This window comes from Anomaloglossus baeobatrachus, chromosome 1 (assembly GCF_048569485.1).
Source record: "Anomaloglossus baeobatrachus isolate aAnoBae1 chromosome 1, aAnoBae1.hap1, whole genome shotgun sequence".
NCBI classification, from domain to species: domain Eukaryota; kingdom Metazoa; phylum Chordata; class Amphibia; order Anura; family Aromobatidae; genus Anomaloglossus; species Anomaloglossus baeobatrachus.
The window spans coordinates 724,870,561-724,893,247 of NC_134353.1; the positions used below are offsets into that span (position 1 = coordinate 724,870,561).

At 41.0% G+C, this 22,687-nt stretch overlaps 1 protein-coding gene across 1 annotated transcript in view; it reads left to right on the forward strand.

Annotated features, from left to right (window-relative positions):
- The first annotated feature begins 678 nt into the window (after positions 1-678).
- The window catches only part of RIMBP2 (RIMS binding protein 2), an 877,394-nt gene continuing 855,385 nt past the window's right edge, over positions 679-22,687 (forward strand). Inside the window, exon 1 of the mRNA XM_075322225.1 lies at positions 679-867. Within this exon, the coding sequence (XP_075178340.1) occupies positions 844-867 (24 nt within the window). The 5' untranslated portion in view covers positions 679-843. The remainder of the gene's footprint in view (positions 868-22,687) is intronic.

Genomic DNA, 22,687 nt, shown 5'->3' on the forward strand with positions numbered 1-22,687 from the left:
GAATAAACACATTTTATCATTTGTGCTCTTGTGGCTGTTGTGCATAAAATAAGTATAAATCATGATTGTCCTAGGGATCTGATAAATCAGGAATTTTCTGCAAGTGGGGCAGGAGACAGTTTCCAATGTGCAGCCTCTTATGATGATACTTACTATTGTTGAGCGAGCAGTACCATGCTCAGGTGCTCGCTTGTTGTAATGGGCGCGACTTGAGTATAGCGCATAATGGAAGTCAATGGGAACCTCAAGCACTTCCGCATCAGAAGGTCTTCTGGAAAAATGCTTGTGTTTCCCATTGACTTCAATTATACTCGGATACTAAAGTCGCACCCATTCAAACGTTCTACTGCTCATTTTGGGTACCGAGCATGGTAGTGACAGTAATTCCCCTAACTTGATATTTTGGTGTTACGTGCTAAATATGCCCTGAACCAACCAAGATTCGATCAAATAAGTCAGTAGACAGTGAATGATGGTGGATGAACATGTAAATGCTTCAATTATCTAAGTAATTATAATAAATGGGTCATTCCTAATCTTTCCTTGGTCAGTGTCCCCCGTCTAATGTATTTACAAGCCTCATAAGTTAGTGTTAAAATTAGAACTGGCAAATTGCCTTCTACAAAGGCAGTGGGTCAAACCGTGCACCTGTGAAGTAGCTCAACCCCATGTCATTTACACCGATAGGACCTGAAGTCTGACAGCACAAGACCACAACTTTATGCTCTGCGACACCGATTCATGGTTTGGTTTGTCGCCTACAAACATTGTCCCCTGCAAAACGGGTTCTAACATCGACACTGCTTGGATTAAGCAAGGTCACAAAAACATTTTCTTCCAGCCATGGACGGCAAGACTGAAGATCTGGTATGTAGTCACTGAACGCTGTCGTGTCATCTGTCGTAGTGTAGTAAATTGCCCTGTGTTATGGCCACATGCATTGACAAAATGTAGTGTTAAAGTATTTAGGGCTTTGAGGACACAATTTCTAGGTTATTCCTCCTATATATACTCTGGCGATAATAAACGACATAAGCCCTTATTCAGACCTCAGACATACTTTCAATGAAAACCACAGATCAAAAAAATGTAACCTGCACCTATTACTTTTTATGGGGCTGTTCATGTCATTCTTTTTGTTTTTCGAGAACATATGTCTGCAAAAAATCACAGAAATGTCCATCCTATTGTCAAGGATTCATTTCATCCATATTTGTCTACAGGTCTGAGGATATCACTGACAGTCCACGAATGGCATCCATGTGCAGTCCCTGTGTTGTCTGTGATTAAAGGGAATTTATCACCAGGTTTTTGCTACCTCATCTGAGCATCTTTCTGTAGGGGAAGAGACCCTGGTTCCAGCAATGTGTCACTTACTGAGCTGTGTGCTGTCATTTTGGTAAAATCAATGTTTTCCCTGCTACTGATCTAGCAGTTATGCAGAGCTCATGAATATGCTGGACTACCTGGCAGCACACCAAGTAGTCCTCTAATGATCAAATCATTATCAAAACTACACTAAACAGCCCAGTAAGTGACATATTGCTGGAATGAGGGTCTCTGGTCCCCCATGTTATCCTGCTCTCAGACTAGGCAGCAATAACCTGTTAACAGCTTCTGCAATCCTTTGCAGTGTTAAAGGGAATCTTTGTTATTTATTTATCTACTAGAAGGTGGCCCGATTCTAACATATCGGGTAGTCTAGAATGTGCATGTAGGTTAGCAGATTCAATAATAAGGTAATGAATGGACTGGATGGGTTAGGTTTAATTTAGTATTCTTATAATTGTTTATTGGTTTTAAAATGACAACAGAAGGAACACAGTTGTAATGTGTGCGGGGGGTGGATGGAGCCGAGCGGGGCCATGGCGCGGAGTACGTCAGTGCCGGGGACAGCATGGCTGGGGACAGCAGGTGACTATCCAGGTGTGTGTGTTCGGGAGCTTTCACACTTGCGTTCAGCGCAATCCGCCGCTATGGAGAATAGCGCAGTTCGTTAACGCATGGGTGCGGAGAAAGGTGTCGGGCGTCGTCCTGTCGCGCCGTAGTTCATGCTGTTCACTTAGCTGAGCTGTTGGTCGCAGGCTCTTTAGCACACGCGCTGTGGCGACAGTTGTCACTGTAATGACGTCATTTTGGAGCAAGACAGACACAGAATAAGGCAATTATATATAATATATATATATATGTATATATGTATATATATATATATATATATATATATATATAATATATGTGTGTGTGTGTGTGTGTGTGTGTATATATATATGTGTATATATATATATATATATATATATATGTATGTATATATATATATGTATATGTGTGTGTGTGTGTGTGTGTATAGAGAGAGAGATACATTAAAACCACTGACCAAACCTTGCTGAAAGTAATCCAAAACACTAATGATACTTGTACCATTTTGTTAGTTTTATTTTTTGCGTACTTGGATAAAACTGTCTCAATGAGGCTAAGGCTATGTGCGCACGTGTGCGCTCTGCACAGCGCCTAAAAGGTGCGCTTCCGAGCGCAGCTGAAAAGTTCCGTTCTGAAGCGCATGGTGCCGGCAGAGAATGTGTGCTCTGCATGCTGCCTCTCCCTATAGACAGCATGCAAACCACACGGAAGAAGTGACATGTCACTTCTTAGAACGCAGCGATTCGGGCAGCAGCCGAATCGCTGCGTTCTAATATGCCACGTGCGCATGGCTCCTGCACAATCTCCATAGACTGTGCAGGGGACGCAGGACGCATGCAGTTACGCTGCACTGCAGGTCACAGCGTAACTGAATGTAATACGCACACGTGCGCACATAGCCTTAAAGCTGCATGAGGACAGTTGTCCTTTCTTAAAGGGAACCTGTCAGGTGCAATATGCACCCAGAGCCACGAGCAGTTCTGGGTGTATATTGCTAATCCCTGCCTAACCGTCCCTGTATACACTAGCATAGATAGAGATCTTTAGAAAAAGTACTTCTAAAGATCCTTTATGATATGCAAATGAGCACATGGACTAGTCACAAGGGCGTTAGTTCCCCCAGTAGTCAAACCCTCTTATTGTGTTAGCACACCCAATGGGGCGTACTAACATGCTATTCATTGCCCAGCGTTCTCAGTGGTGACATACGTACCTGTGTCCGTTGTCACCACTTCAGACGCCAGGCTTGGGGTCAGTGCACATGATCAGAAGTCCCAGCACTTCTGGTCCTGCGCATTAGACCTCTCTGAAGCCAGGACGCGTACACCTGGCTTCATAGTGCACATGACTGGAAGTGGCGGGACTTCTGATCATGCGCACTGACCCTAAAAGCCCTGCGTCTGAGGCGGTGACAACAGACATAGGTACACGCGTCACAGCTGATGACGCTAGGCAATGGGCATTGAATAGCATGTTAGTATGCCCCTGTGGGTGTGCTAACCTGCTAAGAGGGCGGACTAGTCGGGGAATTTAACGCTCTTGTAACTAGTCCCTGCGCTCATTAGCATATCATAAAGGATCTTTAGAAATTCTTTTTCTAAAGATCTCTTTTTATATATGCTACTAGATACAGGAACGGTTAGGCAGGAACGTTTTTTTTTTCTTCCCACATAGCACTCGCATGACGCTCGCATGTCATACGGATGCTATGTGAGTGTTAATGCAAGCAGCGTCAGACTGGCTACCGGAGGAATCTCCAGTAATACCGGGCCTGGCCGCAGTTACCTGCACTGAACTCCGGAGCTGTCACCTGAGCTTCAGAGTTCAGCCCGGTCTGTTTGCAGCTGTCATGAACTGAACTGCAATCGTCGGGGAATCAATCACTCAGCGATCGCTTTTCAGTCCAGGCTGCACTCTGGAGCTCAGGTGACAGCTCCGGAGTTCAGTGCATGTAACCACGGCTAGGACTGGTTTTACTGGAGATTCCTCCGGTAGCCAGTCCTATGCTGTATGCAAATATCAAGGATCCGTGTGACATGCGTATGCCATCTGTATGACATGCGCATGCCACCCGTATTGGCATGCTGCAATTTCACCAAGAGCACGAGTCGTGCCGTTAAAAATTTAGCAACAGGACACGGCCTCATTGATTAACACTGGTGCGAGTGCGATCCGATATTTTTTTATCGGATCACACTCGCACATGGAAATCACAAGTGGAGAAGAGCCCTAACAGAAATTCTGCAATTTTTGTTGTGCAGATTGCTGCATTTAAAGGTTCTAGCAAACTGTATGTAATTTCTTCAACTCATATTCACTGTGTTTAAAAACGCTGAGGTTTATTGCTGCTTTTTTTTTTTTTTTTTTTTGTCAGAGGCTGCTATTGGGAGCCTGTAAAATCACATGTAAAAGAAAAAATTCAATTACATTAAGAGCAGAATTTCTGCTTCATATTATATATACTGTATGTTATATATTCAAACATGGAGGAAACTCCTCAGAGTACTTTATTACATATTTCAGTACAGACACCTGCTGAAAAAAATGCAGCGTTTCTCCACGTGGCAACAAAGCCTTGTGTAGCTTTCTTTTCTGTACAGTTGTGACCAAAAGTTTGAGACCTGACACAAATTTTGGTTTCCATAAAGTTTTCGGCTTCAGTGTTTTTAGGTATGTTAGATGTGTCTATGGTCTCTGAAGTACAATTACGTTTTGTTTTTTTTGGTTTTTTTTTTTAAAAAAATAATTTGTTACCAATTTTTATGCAAAAACTCAATATTTAGTGTGGGCCCTTATTTTTTAAAATATCAATGCATCCTGGCATGCTGAATATCCCCTCCTGAGTCAAATACTGCCTAATGACAATCCATTTTTGTTTAAACAGTGCATGAAGTTTCACAATTTTTGGGCTTTTGTTTACCCACTTTTTGAAGATTGACCACAGGTTTTCAATGGGATTGTGATTTGGGGAGTTTTCTGGGAATGGACTGAAAAAATGTTAATGTTATGTTCACCGTGGCCCTCCGTTATCACTTTTGCTACGTTCACACACATACACACACACAGGGCTTTCTTGGTAAGTTTTTTTTTTTTTTTTTTTTTTTTTTTCCTGACCAAAACCTGATCTTGTGGTGGGAAGTCTCCTTTGAGTCATCTGTATTTTTGGTCCATTTTTCATGAGTTTTTTAGTAGCTGTTTTTGCTGCAGATTTGGTACGGGTTTGCTGCTTTTTTTTTTTTCTACAAAATGAGTTGTATCAATGAGAAAACGCAGCAAATCTGCAGCAAAGAATTGACATGCTCATTCATTAAAAACCTGATAAAAAAATGCAGGTATTTGACAAAGTCAGGAAAAAAACCTGGTGTGTGTGTGTGTGTGTGTGTGTGTGTGTGTGTGTTTTGTGTGTTTTGTGTGTGTGTGTTTTGTGTGTGTGTGTGTGTTTTGTGTGTGTGTGTGTTTTGTGTGTGTGTGTGTTTTGTGTGTGTGTGTACGCATCAGATTTCAGAAATCTCAGACTTTGCTGGGACTGTAAAATGCAGCATTTTATTAGCATGGATTCGCATAAAACCAAGGCAAATCTGCAGCTAAAAAATGCAGCAAAAACTTAACAAAAAAATCCCTGTGTGAACATAGTCTAAAGCTGGTGTCACACATAACGACGTCACTGCTACGTCACCATATTCTGTGACGTAGTAGCGACCATAGATGATCGTTAGTAAGCTGTCAAACATGTTATATAAAGCAGCGACGGAGCAGCGATCATAGCGACGTCGATGGTCGTTGTGTGGTTTCAGACGTAGCGTAGCGATCGTCGCTGCTGCGGTGTCAAACACAAGGATTATCAGCTTATCAGCATGGCGCAGCGGGATAGCAGCAATCAAAAAATGACCTGGAACATTCAGGAGCGAGCAACGATTTCGCAGCAGGGGTCTGATCGTTGTTATGGGTCACACACAGCGACGTCGCTGTTGAGGTCGCTGCTACGTCACAGAATATGGTGACGTAGCAGCGACGTCGTTGTCGTTATGTGTGACACCAGCTTAACATGTTGCTCTTATCAGGCTTGAAAAAGTATGGTTCATCACAAAATTGCTCCTGGATAGTTTGGAGGAGTTGCTTCTGGAGGATGTTTAGATACCATTCTTTATTCATGGCAGTGTTCTTAGGCAAAATTGTGAGTGAGTCCCCTTCCTTGGATGAAAAGCAAGCCCACACAAGAGTGGTCTCAGGATGCTTTACTGTTCGCATGACAGAGCACTCATGGTAGCATTCACCTTTTCTTCTCTGGGACAATTATTCTTCCAATTGTTACAAACAGCCTGAAGGGGCTTCATCAAACAAAAGAACTTTGCTGGAAGTACAGGGATTGGACTGGGGTAAAGTGTTTTGGTTTTTTTTCCTTTATTGTCTATCCATAAAGCTTTTTTTGACCTAGAGTTTCTTTCTAGACCTTAACCCCCAATCTAATAATTGAAAACAAAACACAAACCGTGCCTTCATTTGACTTGCGATTTTGTGGATCATGTTTTAGACTCCATATACTCAGTCCAGACTCTTCTTGAGAACTATCTTATTTGTCTATATACAAGCGCCAAGTTATGTAGCCAAATGCCTTCGACACCTTCAAACCTCTGAGTGAGACTGAACTCTCCATAGAGCTGTGGGCCTTTCCACCATCATAAGGGGCCATGTTACTCCACTCTATAAATATCTTTACACCCGGTCAGTTTAGTCCTTCAAGCTAGGATATCTTCTAAGGTGCCACCAGATAAATTATTTTTAGACTATCCATTTTCTTTTTAATTGACTTAGTATAAGCATCCATCCTCAAATAATCTAGAGTGGAACAGTTTTTTAACACATGGGAAAACTTCATAGCCATTCTGCCCTTCTAAGTCAAAGTACACTGCTAGAACACAACTTGGTACTTGAAAAGGAATCTACTAGAAGACCCGTTAAGTTAACTTGCATAAAGTGCCCTGAAAAATAGGAGCACATGGGACTCACAGACCCCTTCCCAACCCTATTTGTTTTCTGTTGATATTGGTTAATTGTTCTCATAAAACTAAAATCTCATCAAAAAGTAATTCTTAAAGGGATTGTATAGCAAACAAAATGCATTTTAATTAATAGATCTTGGAATAATAATTCCACAATTGGACATGTTAACGAAATGTGTCTATGTAACAATTTTTTAAATGTGCCTCTGCTCTGTAGCGGGTAATATCTGTGTGTGACCATGAAGAGCTGCTCTAGTTCATGGTTGACACATGCCACAACTTTTGGCCAGGGGACAAAGCATTAATCAGTTGAGTATACAGATGAAACAGCAAGGGACCACAACAATTTTTTTTTGAGGGAATACATTTCCTTGCCTGTTTAGTGGTTATTTTTTCCATTAGGTCCCCAATCCTATTAGCTCATCATTACACCCTTCACAACGGAGATGTATATTTGTCATCTGCCTTGTGCCTGCCTTTGATGTTCACACACTGAGCCCGCATCTTTCCCTGCACTTGATGGCTGAATTATTAACCCCTTAATGACAGCAGGCTGTACTGGAATGTCCTAAGCCATCATAGTATAATCACCTGCGGCTGCTGCAGGCAGCGGGCAGTAATCCGTGTACACATCTGCTGATTTGTACAGCAGACATGTGTGCCTCGCAAGTGCAGGTGGATCCATGATGCACCTGCGCCTGTTAACCCCTTAAATTGCACTGTCAAAATATGACCGCATGATTTAAATGCCTGGAGTGGTAAATGTTCACTCATCCAGTTCCATCGACTGCGCCATGACGTGATCACGGGGGGCCAATGGGTGCCATGGTAGCACAGGGTCATTACTCATATGACTCACTTCCTGTAACAGGCGGCTGAGTGTTACCGATTAAAAGACATGAGCACTTCTGATGATCTCAGCCGTGTAGCTGTGATTCCCTAGAGGGACTAGTAAAATAAAAAAAGTTGAAAAAAATAAAAAAGTTTATATATATATATATATATATAATCCACACAGTACAGACCAAACGTTTGGACACACCTTTGCATTCAAAGAGTTTTCTTTATTTTCGTGACTCTGAAAATTGTAGATTCACATTGAAGACATCAAAACTATGAATTAACACATGTGGAATGAAATACTTAACGTGTGAAAGAAATGAAAATGTGTCTTATATTCTAGGTTCTTCAAAGTAGCCACCTTTTGCTTTGATTACTGCTTTGCCCACTCTTGGCATTTTCTTGATGAGCTTCAAGAGGTAGTCACCGGAAATGGTCTTCCAACAGTCTTGAAGGCGTTCCCAGAGATGCTTGGCACTTGTTGGCCCTTTTGCCTTCACTCTGCGGTCCAGCTCACCCCAAACCATCTTGATTGGGTTCAGTTCTGGTGTCTGTGGAGGCCAGGTCATCTGGCGTAGCACCCCATCACTCTTCTTCTTAGTCAAATAGCCCTTACACAGCCTGGAGGTGTGTTTGAGTCATTGTCCTGTTGAAAAATAAATGATGGTCCAACTAAATGCAAACCGGATGGAATAGCACACCGCTGCAAGATGCTGTGGTAGCCATGCTGGTTCAGTATGCCTTCAATTTTGAATAAATCCCCAACAGTGTCACCAGCAAGCACCCCCACACCATCACACCTCCTCCTCCATGCTTCACGGTGGGAACCAGCCATGTAGAGTCCATCCGTCACCTTTTCTGCGTCGCACAAAGACACGGTGGTTGGATCCAAAGATCTCAAATTTGGACTAATCAAATCAAAGCACAGATTTCCACTGGTCTAATGTCCATTCCTTGTGTTCTTTAGCCCAAACAAGTCTCTTCTGCTTGTTGCCTGTCCTTAGCAGTGGTTTCCTAGCAGCTATTTTACCATGAAGACCTGCTGCACAAAGTCTCCTCTTAACAGTTGTTCTAGAGATGTGTCTGCTGCTAGAACTCTGTGTGGCATTGACCTTGTGTCTAATCTGAACTGCTGCTAACATGCGATTTCTGAGGCTGGTGGCTCGGATAAACGTATCCTCCGCAGCAGAGGTGACTCTTGGTCTTCCTTTCCTGGGCCGGTCCTCATGGGAGCCAGTTTCTTGGTAGCGTTTGATGGTTTTTGCCACTCCAGATGGGAACACTTTCAAAGTTTTCCCAATTTTTCGGACTGACTGACCTTTATTTCTTAAAGTAATGATAGACACTCATTTTTCTTACTTAGCTGCTTTTTTCCTTGCCATAATACAAATTCTAACAGTCTATTCAGTAGGACTATTAGCTGTGCATCCTCCAGACTTCTGCACAACACAACTGATGGTCCCAACCCCATTTATAAGGCAAGAAATCCCACTTATTAAATCTGACAGGGCACACCCGGGAAGTGAGAACCATATCCGGTGACTACCTCTTGAAGCTCTCCAATGAAAGCCAAGAGTGTGCAAAGCAGTAAAGCAAAAGATGGCTACTTTGAAGAGCCTAGAATATAAGATCTATATATATAATATATATATATATATATATTATATAATGTGTGTGTGTGTGTATATATATATATATATATATATATATATATATATATATATATATATATATATATATTATATAATGTGTGTGTGTGTATGTATATATATGTATGTATATATATAATATATATATATATAAAATATATATATACATACATACGCACGTACGTACGCACATACATACGTACATACGTTATATATAATATAGTACAGACCAAAAGTTTGGACACACCTTCTCATTCAAAGAGTTTCCTTTATTTTTATGACTCTGTTGTATTGTATTGTATACACACATTTGGTATCACCGCGTTCAGAAATGCCCGATCTATCACAATATGAAATCAATTAATCTGATCAGTAAACTGCATTGCGGCAAAAAAATTCCAAAAGCCAAACTTACATTTTTTTGGTCACCACAAATTTTTTGCAAAATGCAATAACAGATGATCAAAATGTAGCATCTGCGCAAAAATTATACCATTAAAAACATCAGCATGAGACACAAAAAAGACGATTTTTTTTTTCTTTTTTTACCCCTAAGATAAAAATAAACCTATACATATTTGGTGTCTGCAAACTCGTACTGACCTGAGGCATCACACAGACACATCAGTTGTACCAAATGGTGAATACGGTGATTAAAATATCCCAAAAACAGTCATGCAATCGCATTTTTTTTGCAAATTTTCCGCACTTGGAATTTTTTTTGCCGTCTTCCAGCACGTATGGTAAAACTTATGGTCTCATTTAAAAGTACAACTCATCCTGCAAAAAACAAGCCCTCGTGGCAAGATAAACAGAAAAATAAAAAAAGTTACGGCTCTCGGAAGAAGGGCAGCAAAAAAAAATATGGAAAATCGGTCGAGGGTGAAGGAGTTAATTACCTAACATCCATGCACCAAACCCAAACATGGAATTCTTGGGGAACTTAGGGAAAAAGAAAATAGGGGATAGGGGTTAAAATAGGAGCGTTATACTACAGAGTTTCCCGCACGGCTGTAACACTACTTCTGGACCGCTCATCGCCCTCATACATATTCACTACTTCTCCCGCCCACCGGCAGTCCCAGCGTCTTTGGTTGCTGTCAGACTGCGCCGCCACCCTTTGTGACTGCTTATAATAACACTCTGTCTGCGTATCTATAGTGGTGTAAAAATAAATAAAAATATGTGTAGTCACCCAATATTGTGATACCCAGCACAGATAAAGCATACAGCTACAAGCTGCAGCCTCCAGCCTTGTGGTTTTTTAATTGTTTAAAATTATTTAAATAAATTGACGTGTGGTTCCCCCAATTTTGATACCCAACCATGATAAAGCTGACAGCTGGGGGCTGGTGTTTTCAGGCTGGGAGACCCATGGTTCTTGGGTCCTCCCAGCCTAAAAATAGCAGCCTGCAGCTGCTCAGAATTGTGGCATCCATTAGATGTAACAAATCCGGCACTTGACCTGGTTTATCCCAATTGCACTGTTGCAGTGGTAATTTGAGTAATATAAGGTGTTAATGAAAGCTCACACCTGTCACTAAGCCCTAGATTAGTAATGGGAGGCGTCTGAGACCCGCCCCATTACAAATCTGTAAGTGCAAAGACATAAACAAACACCAAAAATATCCTTTATTTGACATATAAAACACCCTTTCTCCAATTTATTAACCCCAAACACCCTGTTCCAACGTTATCCACATGATGTCCCACTATGATTCTGGCTCTGCTACATACTGAAGTCACAGCACGTGGGCACAGAACATGTCCACATGCTGTGGCTTCAGGCAGAGACTAAAGGTACTGTCACACATAACGAGATCGCTAGCGAGATCGCAGCTGAGTCACCGTTTTGGTGACGCAGTAGCGATCCCGTTAGCGATCTCATTATGTGTGACACTTACCAGCGATCAGGCCCCTGCTGTGAGATCGCTAGTCGTTGCTGAATGGTCCAGGTCATTCTCTTCAAAGGCGACGTCCTGCTGGGCAGGACACATCGCTGTGTTTGACGCTGAGTGACAGGGTCACAGTGACTGCTGAGATCGTTATACAGGTCGCTACTGCGACCTGTATTGTTCCTGCATCGCTGGTAAGATCTGACTGTGTGACATCTCACCTGCGACCTCCCAGCGACTTACCTGCGATCCCTATCAGGTCGCATCGTTTTCGGGATCACTGGTAAGTCGTTGTGTGTGACTGGGCCTTAAGCCGCAGCTATGAGTGGTGATGTAACTTAGTCACAGCTGGAGGTTCCCACAGTATCTCACCTGTAATTGCAGGTAAACTGATCTCTGGTGAACCTCATTGAACTCTGTGACCTCACCTCTGCTGAACTGAGTTCACAGACCTGCATCTCCTGGCAGAAAACCGGGGGGGAGAGGTTGCCAAGAGATGCAGATTTGATGCTGAAATTTATACACCATATTCCTGCACCAAATGTTCATCTTCTGGCAAAAAGCTGCATCTAAACATGATGTGGTTTGTTGCGCTCTTTTGCCAGGAGATGCAGATTTGGTGCAGGAATATGGTGTTTAAATTTCAGCACCAAATCTGCATCTCCTGGCACAAAAACTGTTTTGACACCGTTTTTGCTGTGGTTTTCTGCCAGGAGATCCAAATTTGGTGCAAAAATCTGGTGCTGACACAATCAAAAATATTGTAGCTGCTGGTGGGCAGGCAAAGCAGTGAGTATGTATGAGTATTAATGAGTATCTCTTGAAGCAGTGTTACAACCGCGTGGGAGACTCGGTAAGTATAACGCTCCTAGCCCTTTCTATCACCATTTTAAAACACAATATTTGGGTCCCCATAGACTTTATGGGGATCGTCGTCTGGGCAGATATTCGGGATTAATTACGTTCCCGAACCAGGTTTTATTTTAAAAATCCGGTTGGACCCGCCGATCCCGAATATCTGCAGTTTCGCCCATCTCTACTCTCAATGATCTTTGTATAACCCTGCCTACGGGACAATTTTCTGCTTACACTATTAAATACCAAAAAACTTCAAATTAATGATGGAGGCAGGGACAGCTGGAGTTAATGCATATCAAGCTCAAGCAGAAATGTAGTCAATGAATCAGTGTTTTATCAAAACTACAGCAAGAACCCAAATCAGTTACCCAATTCTTGATTCAGGGATTTTGGCTCTAATTTACTGTAATCTCACAGACAGTCTTTCACTTATAATAATTTTTGTTTAGGTAGAAATATTGAAAAAAATTATATATATATATTTTATATTTCCATCATGGTCATGAGGATCACACACATCTATTTGAAGCTCTGAGACATATACTTAATAAACTTTATTGTGAAAACAGTCATATTTTTATTAATATTTTGTTATTTTTATGCTTAGGAATAATGTGAAAAAAGTAATTATGAGTCTGCTTTTAATAAAAGTGGATAATATTCAGCAGATGATTATTTCTAATGCTATGTTATTGGAGAGAATGAAAGCAAGTGTTTCTGTTCAGCAAAGCCAGGAAATGACTTTGTATACCTGGATGGAGATAATCTGTATTAGCTGATGAAAGGGCACAGCGGAATCTTTTCTAATACGCGGCTCCACCCCTCGGTAGGGATAATAGCATACTGCAGGCTCTGATTTCATTCTGCATGTAACACTATGCAACATCTCCGTCAGTTTAGGGATGGGTCCTCGGATTACCTTATTATAGAGCTTCTTTTGCTGTGATGGTGGAAGTTGGGAAAAAAAAAAGTTGACGCCTCAGCATCTGTCCGGAATCGCTTCCCTGCAGAATCAAATGCATTATACAGCTGAATGTTACAATTGTAAGTATTAGAATTAACACCTCCTCCACCATTAATATATATCCTAAAGGCATGCCTGACGATGACTAGCTATCCTGCGCAATGGATTTATTTCCTGTTTTTCATTGTTTTTAATAGTATTCATTTTCTGTGGTGTCTAAACAATTAATTGCTACTGTATTGTAGTCTTTCTGCTAGCTACAATTCAAGGTAATATTATATATTTCATTTTAGTACTAGCCTAAGGGTAAATTGACCAGCAGCAAATTTGATGCAGACATTTTTGACTGTCCCAGTCATGCGAATGGGTTTTATAGAAATCGATATGTTTGACCCAATTTAGATGAATGGTACTAGAACTCAATTATTAAATGTTGGCAGCAAATTACTTGCATGTAAATATTCTCTAACACCCCAGCGGACATTTATTTAGACTCTCAAAATGGAGTTGCTAAATTTTTCATTTTTCATCATTCGCTTTTCATGCCAATAACTTGTCCTTTTATTTTTAAAGCTATATCCTATTAATTATGCCTTGTGTCAGTGTCATGAGGTTTTGTACACAATTTCCTCCAGTGGAAGTCGTAACGGATTTTTTTAATGGCAGTGTCTGTCAGGATATGCTGGGAGTATAGGTCAGCGGAACTGAGCATGGACAAGGTTGGAGTCTGGGTGTTTTACGTATGCTGACCACTCTTGTGAGCATCGCTGTGCTCGGGTACGCTTGGTGCTCAGCCCAATGCGAGCCGCTTGCAGTGTTAACATAGCTCACAATGGGGGAAACAAAACCGTGATTGGGTGTAGTACGCACAGAAAAAACAAAAGAAAAAGCCGTGCCCTTCCTCACCCGGAAGTGCGCAGTTTATGGATGCCTGTATGTGTGCAGAGGCGATTTGTCCAATCAGTGACTTCCAATAGGATTCGGGTCCAGAATTGACCTTTATCTAAAGTCCCAAAGGAACAGGTTCTCCCAATTTGTGGAATCAGCATCAATAAACCAGAGAGAAACCAAATAATTAGAGGACCAAAAAATATGATGAAAAAGTGCATATACTTTATTGTAACCAATAACAAAGTGAGACAGACGACCAGCAGTGGGGATGGAAAAGATGACAAAAACCACCCAGAGACAACCAAAGTATAAAATGACCAGCACCCGAACCACACCGGACTGCACACAGCATATGAAGATACATATGTGATAAACAATGCACTAAGTACCAAGGGCACAGAAAAGCTGCTGGTATAGATAAATAATAAATAACACAAATAGTCCCCAGACTACAGATAGATATACCATTCCATTGGGAATAAGTAGCCAGTCACTAAATCTGTGTGGACATCAGCATTCAATATAATGCATGCTGTGAGTTAGAGTAACAAAAAGAACGCTGTGTCATCTGCTAATTAGTTTTGAACATGATAGCTACTAGTGCAGCCTGGAGGTATCTGGTAGCTGAACGTACCTCAACGCGTTTCACCGTGATGGCTTTGTCAGGAGGCTGGTCATTGTATACTCTGGTTGCCGCTGGGTGGGTTTTGTCATCTTTTCCATACCGACTGCTTATTGTTCGTCTCACTTTATTGGTTACAATAAATTATGTTCAGTTTTTCATCATATTTTTTGGTCCTCTGATTCTTTTGTTTTCTCTCTGGTTTATTGATGGTAATTCAACAAATTGGGAGAACCTGTTCCTTTGGGTTTATGGTATGGTATTGGACCAATCCCTCCTTTTTAGGAGAATTTCAGTAGGTTTATTTATCTAAAGTCCAGGTGAACCCACAAAACCGAACTTAAACGGATCCGCTCATCTCTAGCTGGGAATTGTAATTTTGCTGGAGATCAACAAATTGTAGAATACTGATACACACAACAAGAATATTATAAACAATGCTAAATATATTGTGTCCAGTGTGTGATAAGTGTAGCTATGTATAAAGTTGGATCTTGAAAATTTTGGACAATGACAGAATTTTTAGAGCTTAGCCTCTGTACACCACCACAATTAAAACAAAGCTATAACAACATGATTGCAGCATAACCGTAAAGATTAAATTAAAGGTTTTCACGGAAATATTGAACTAATCGTTCAAGAATTACGACCATTTGTATTTTGGAAGTAGTCCCTACCTTTGCCCAACTCAAAAATAATTGTACAGGTTCCTGGAAAGCCATGTATGGTCTGGTGGAGCATGTTACCTCATTATTTCATGGCATATTACGGAGACAAAATATCTTATATGGATTTCTTCATTAACAAAAAAAACTTTTGGAATGGCCATATGAAAAATGTGGTGTATTCTTGAAAAGAAGTCAGCCCAGCAACACTAAAAGGATTAGAAAAGTACAGAAATCATCAGGAGATGATCGAAGAAATCTCTATTTGTTTAAAAAAAACCCTTAGAGGTTTCTTCTCTCAACATTTTTTTTTATAAAATTGCCCTGGCGTTGTTAAAAATAATAAAATCATCTGTTGCTCACTCTTCTCAGGACTAGTTCTGTTTCCGTTGCTGCTCCATAGACTGTTACAGGCTGCAGCTAATCACTGGGCTCAGCAGCTCATGTCCTATACATTGGCAGAGCCCAGTGATTGGCTGCAGTGCTGTTGATGTGACTGTATACCTGTTGCAGTGATGACTTGTCACCAGCTCTGTAGTCAATCCCTGTGCTCAGCGGCACTGATAAAGTAATTGATGGCGATGTAAGTCATGAGCTGCTGGCTCCAATTGGCTGTAGGTCTCTACACATGATATTACTGCTGCAGGGTGTACACACTTTCCTGAGCTGCAACAGAGACTCAATTAGCAGGTGATTTTATTTTTAACAAGGTTATTACAATATTGTTAAATTTGACAAAGGAAAACCCCCTTTTATATGCATGTGTGAAAGCTCATACTGTATACAGTGAAATAAATAATTATTGGATCCCATTCTGATTTTGTAAGTTTGCCCACTGACAAAGACATGAACAGTCTATAATTTTTATTTTTTTTTTAAAACAAATTTTATTTGAGTTGTCAACAAGTAATTACAGAAATACAAGCATACTCAGACATTTAACAATCCTCATCCTTTCTGAAATTTTTCTGTCACAACATTATATATATATTTTGAGCTTTCAAATTGTGCAACAAAACCCCTAAATTAACCTTTTAACATCAAAACATCTTTATTTTACTGTTCTATCCTCAATCTCCCCAGCGAGCCATCCAACTCTCCCCAACTATACACGCCGTATCTTTAAAGCGATGGATTATGCTAGAGATCTCTTTTTGAGAGTAAGGCTGTGTGCGCACTTTGCGTCGAGGTAGTTGCAGTTCAAAACGCATCCTCTGGCAGAAATGGTTTTTGCCAAAGTTGGTTTTGAACACAAACACTTTAAATACGCTTGTGTTTTTACTGCGTTTTAGCCGCATTTTTACCACGATTTACATGCTTTTCCACTGCTTAAAATCAGATGCGTTTTGACTACAAATAAAATGTTAAAGAAAGTTTAAACATTCAAACACTATAAAAAAAAGGAAAAAAATAGCAAATATCAATATTAAAACCATAAAGGCTTATTTTATTAAAATTACTGTGCAAATATTATGCATAAAATTACATTTATTTAATGATTTTCATACATTTCATTGTCGGACTATGTGTGTGTGTAAAGGGACATATCATGCCATTAATATTTTGTCCAAAACGCATGTATTTAATTGGTCCTAAATGCATGTTTTCTGCATCAAAAAAGCATGTAAAACGCTAGAATTTTGATGTTGCTTGCGTTTTGCAACTTCTCATTGACTTCAATGTTAGCAAAACGCTGCCCAAATGGCAAAAACAATTGACATGCTGCTTCTTTAAACGCAGAGTATTTGCCCAAAATTATGCAAATTAAACGCAGCGTTTAGAACAGGAAAGTGAGAACTAGAAATCCCTATTTCCCATAGACTTTGTTTGAAAATCACAACGCATGCATTTTGGCATTAAAACGCTGCAGTTAAAAACGCAAAGTGCGGACATAGCCTAATTCCTTTCTTTGAATGTTTTCCATTCCTTAAAGAAACCAGTCGTGCATTTCTCTTTGCTATCTTCTGCTTCTAATTGATCCATGAACAACAATGTTTTTTTGGTGTCTAGCACCTCTGAAATAACTGGTGCTTGTTTTGTAAGCCAGTGTCGCAAAATGCATTTTTTGACCGACAGTATTACGCGTGCACTGCTTTTGGTATGAATAGTTGCTCATCCCTCTCTCCCCTCAACAGTCTATAATTTTAAGGGTAGGTTAGTTTTAACAGAGAGAGAATATCCAAAATAAAACCCAGAAAATCACATTGTATAAATTCTATACATTTTGCAGAGAGAAATAAGTATTTGATCCCTCTGGCAAACAAGACTTAGTACTTGGTGGCAAAACCCTTGTTGGCAAGCACAGCAGTCAGACATTTTTTGCAGTTGATGATGAGGTTTGCGCACGCAATCATTAAGATTTTGAGGCTGTCACTTGGCAACTCGGGGCTTCAGCTCCCTTCATAAGCTATATATGGAATTAAGGTCTGGAGACTGGCTAGGCCACTCCATGACCTTAAAGTGCTTCTTTTTGAGCCACTCCTTTTGTTCCATTTCTTTAGACTAGCCTATCACCTCACTACCCTCATCTAATCTAGTCCTATTCTGCCCTTCATAAAATTTATACTTACAGCAGAAAAGAGGGCAACTAGTCCAGTCAGCCCAGGCCAAAACATCAAACGCACTAACAGAATGCAGACAAACCCCTCAATATGATGGACGCTGCACAGGTGCAAGGTAAATTGCACACTAGTGGTGTGCATACGGCGCTGTTCACACTTTTATCTCCCCTTTTGTTGCTATTTTTGATATTTATCAGTGTAGGGACTTGCAAACATGAGGATCCGTGACTGGGATTGCAAGCTTATGTACATTGGCCAATTTACTAACTAATACCTCATACATATTTGATATATTTTTTTTTTTGCACATTTTTATACAGCATGCAGCCAAGCCTCTTAATACAGGCCGTGCATAATGGAGTCTCTGTCCCTGTGTGCTGCAATTTGAGTAGTGTCCGGGTAACCCGCCTAATCTAATAGTAAGGGCGTGGTAATAGGTTGCTGGCTTGGCACCATGCGCATACAAGTGTGAATAGCGCCCTATGCATGCCACTAGTGTGCAATTTACCGTGCACCTGTGAAGCGTCCATCATATTGAGGGGTTTGTCTGCGATCTGTTGGTGCATTAGATGTTTTGGCCTTGGCTGATTGGACTAGTTGCCCTCTTTTCCGCTGTAAGTATATTAAATTTTTGGGGGCGTTTTATCTCCTCTTTGTGTTGCTATTTTTGACCTTCATAAAATTTAGTTCAAATTCTTGTCCCCTGTATCTTCTAATTGCATTCATCTCCATGTACTTTTTTTTACACTCTGTACTTGTGTAAATTCTGGCTGGTGATCGGTCCATGCAGCTGGTTTTGAATCCCCTATTAAATCGATGGCTGGACCATATATGACAAGCTTCCCCCCCTCCCCCAATTCACGTTTTGGGCCTCCCCTATCTCCTCATAGACTGTTAGCTTACGAGCATGGCCCTCAATCCTCTTGGTATCTGAATTGTTATTTTGTAATGTCTCATGTTGTTTCTACATGTCGTTATATAAAGAGATTTTTATTATTATTATTATTATTATTTTTATTAATATTGCCTTGCCTGTTATTTGTGGGTCGTTGTTGTGTTGGGAGACTAAGCCATGACCCATTTTTAATGTCCTGGTGGAGGGAAGGAGGTTGTCACTCAGGATTTTACGGTACATGGCTCCATCCATTGTCCCATTCATGTGGTGAAATAGTCCTGCACCCTCAGCAGAAAAACACCCCCAAAGCATAATGTTTCCACCTCCATGGTTGACAGTGGGAATGGTGTTCTTTGGGTTATAGGCAGCATTTCTCTTCCTCCAAACATGGCAAGTTGAGGTAAGGCCAAAGAGCTCAATTTTGTCTAATCTGACAAGAATACCTTCTCCCAATCACCCTCAGAATCATCCATGTGTTCATCGGCAAACTTCAGATGGGCGTCCACATGTGCCTTCTTGAGCAGTGGGACTTTGCAGCACTGCAGGATTTTAATCCATTACGGCATAATGTGTTACCAATGGTTTTCTGTGCTTTTAGCAGAGAAACACCCCCAAAACATGTTTCCACCTCCATGCTTGACAGTGGGGATGGTGTTCTTTGGGTCATACGCAGCATTTCTATTCCTCCAAACACGACGAATTAAGACCAAGGATCTCAACTTTTGTTTCATCTGACCACAGCACCTTCTCCAAATCACTCTCAGAATCATCTAGGTGTTCATTGGCAAACTTTAGGCGGGCCAGCTGCACATGTACCTTCTTGAGCAGTGGGACTTTGCAAGCACTGCAGGATTTTAAGCCATTTCGGCATAATTTATTACCAATGGTTTCTTGGTAATAGTGGTTCAAGCTGCCTTCCGATCATTAACAAGTTTCCCCATGAAGTTTTAGGCTGATCTCTCACCTACCTCATGATCCTGGATACCCCACAAGATGAGATTTTGCATGGTTCCCCAGATCAATGTTAATTAACTCTTTTTGTATTTATTCCATTTTCTTACTATTGCACCAACAGTTGTCTCCTTCTCACCCAGTATCTTACTTATGGTTTTGTAGCCCATTCCAGCTTTGACCCAGGTCTATGATCTTGTCCCTGACATTCTTAGGCTATGTGCCAACAGGACTCTGTACCCGTGGAATTTGCTGCGGAAAACCTGCGGATTATCTGGATTTTCTAGATAAATCCGCAGGTTTAAGCAGGTACAGACACTTCCTATGCTATCCTATGGGACATGGGGAGTGTCTGTGTCCATGCTGCGGTATGTGCGGCTGCGGAATATGCTGCAGATGTCCTGCAGCCGCTAATAACTGCATGTCAATTGATCCTGCGGAAATACCTGTGGAAATCCCAGCTCTCCACTATGGATATTGAGGCCGGGACTTCCGCAGGTAAGTCGCATGAATGTCCGCAGGTTTTCCACAGATATTTCGCTGGAATCCCGCAGCTATGTATAGCGGCGGATTCCGGGGAGCTGCTGGGGGAAACCTGCAGGTACAGAGTCCCATGGACACATAGCCTAAGAAAGCTCTTTGGTCTTGCCCATGTTGTAGAGGTAAGGCTATGTCCGCACGTTGCTTTTTACCTGCTTTTTACCTGCTTTTTTGCTGCTTTTTCAACTGCAGCGTTTAATGCCAAAATAGTTGTGTTCTGCTTTTCAAGCAAAGTCTATGGGAATTTGGGTTTCTTGTCCGCACTATGCAGTTCAAACTGCAGCCTTTTTGGTGCAGAACTTTGGTCAAAAACTCAGCTTTGCAGTGCAAAACCCAAATGGCAAAAAAAACTGACATGTGAATTGTTTTTGCCATTTGGGTTTTGCACTGCAAAGCTGAGTTTTTGACCAAAGTTCTGCACCAAAAAGGCTGCAGTTTGAACTGCATAGTGCGGACAAGAAAACCAAATTCCCATAGACTTTGCTTGAATAGAAGAACACATCCATTTTGGCATTAAACAGCGCAGAAGAAAAAGCAGCAAAAAAGCAGGTAAAAAGCAGGTAAAAAGCAACGTGCGCACATACCCTTAGAGTCTGTGGACAGGAGTCTTTTCTACAGGTGACTGTTGATTAGGAGCGTCTAAGTGATCAGTAGAAGCCAGAACTCTTAATGGTTGGTAGGGGATCAAATACTTATTTCTCTCTGCAAAATGAAAATAAATTGATATAATTTATACAATGTGATTTTCTTGATTTTATTTTGGATATTCTATCTCTCTCTGTTAAAATTAACCTACCCTTAAAATTCTAGACTGTTCATGTCTTTGTCAGTTTGCAAACTTTCAAAATCAGCAAGGGATCAAATAATTATTTCCTTCACTGTATAGGGGAGCTGTGTGGGATCATTTGGTATACAGCGGGTGTCCGCATAATTGATTCTGCTTAATGTTATGATTCATTTGTTAATATTTATTTTGAGCAGAATTAATTTTAGCTTATTAGTTCGGCCCAACATAAGAATTACGGTCTCTCATGTGGCCCCTCAGAAACATTAATTGCCCACTACTGATTTTAAAGCCTTCCAATAGAGTATTAAGGTTTAATAAGCATGTTTGTCTTCCAAATGGACTTGTCACTGGTGTTTACTGATGTTGTGGATCCTGATGAAGTCAGGTACATAGAGTGATACATACTTCTTTGATTCAGTCAATTGTTGAAAAACTGATGGTGTTTCGTGAGGGATGGTGTTTCACAGTACAGATAGAAGGACAATGAACAAAACATAAAGAATCTTAATTCAAAGTAATGGAATACTCCTCAATAATCTAGTCAGTCACCTGGCCGTAACCTAATTGAGCATGCTTTTCAGGTATTGAACACTAAATTATAGGGAAGCTATCATCAGGAAATTAACTAGCATTTAATTCCATTTTTTTTTAGTTATATTATTAAAAAAAAATAAAAAGATTTTGAAACTTTTTTTGTTTGTATTTTCATAACATAATTTTGTTTAAAAATAAAAATAGTGATCTTGCAATTTTTACGCTGGCCACCGGGGCGGTTTTAGACTCATACTTTGTTCTTTCAGAAAGTGCTTACATGAGTGTTCTTATCAGTAGATGCAGAACTACAGGGACCAGATACGCAGGGCTGCCATCAGGGCATTACTACCCTTCTGTATGGGGCCTGATGAAGAGGGGGGCATGGGATAATTGCTTTACACTCTATTAAGATCTGGGCCCCACCCCCCCACCTTTTCACTAGGCCCCACTCCGCCCTACTTCACCTCCCGGGCCCTACCCCCCCCCCATCTCTTCTCTGAGCCCCACTCCAGTCACCGCCCACAGCCACTGAAGCAGAAGAGGCCAACTGAGTCTGACATCTTCAGTGACGTTAGACACTACCAGACCACCATATGTTCTTTGAGGTATCTACTGCACATGCAATAAATAGGCTGCCATGCTCAGTAAAAACAGGAAGTCACCACAGGATTTGAGCATCTGAGCTGCTAGTGGTTGTTGAGCATACTCTGTGTGTGTGTGTGTGTGTCTGTCTGTCTGTCTGTCTGTCTGTCTGTCTGTCTGTCTGTCTGTCTGTCCTGGCTCCTGTTCCTGGCTCATACAGTACACAGCACCATTTTATATATGCAGGTCTACACTATATCCTGCAGTACAGTGTGTCTGTATATACTATATGTATATAGTGTGGATGTGTGCACAGTATAGTGCTGTGTATATACTATATGCACCCTGCAGATTTTATTCTGCAGACAGCAAGCAGCAGCCTCTGAGTATACAGCAGCAGCCCCTATTGAGTATACAGCCCACAGCAGCCTCTATTAAGTATACACCCTGCAACCTCTATTGTGTATACCGCACTCAGCAGCCTCTTTTGTGTACACAGCCTGCAGCAGCCTCTATTGTGTATACAGCCCACAGCA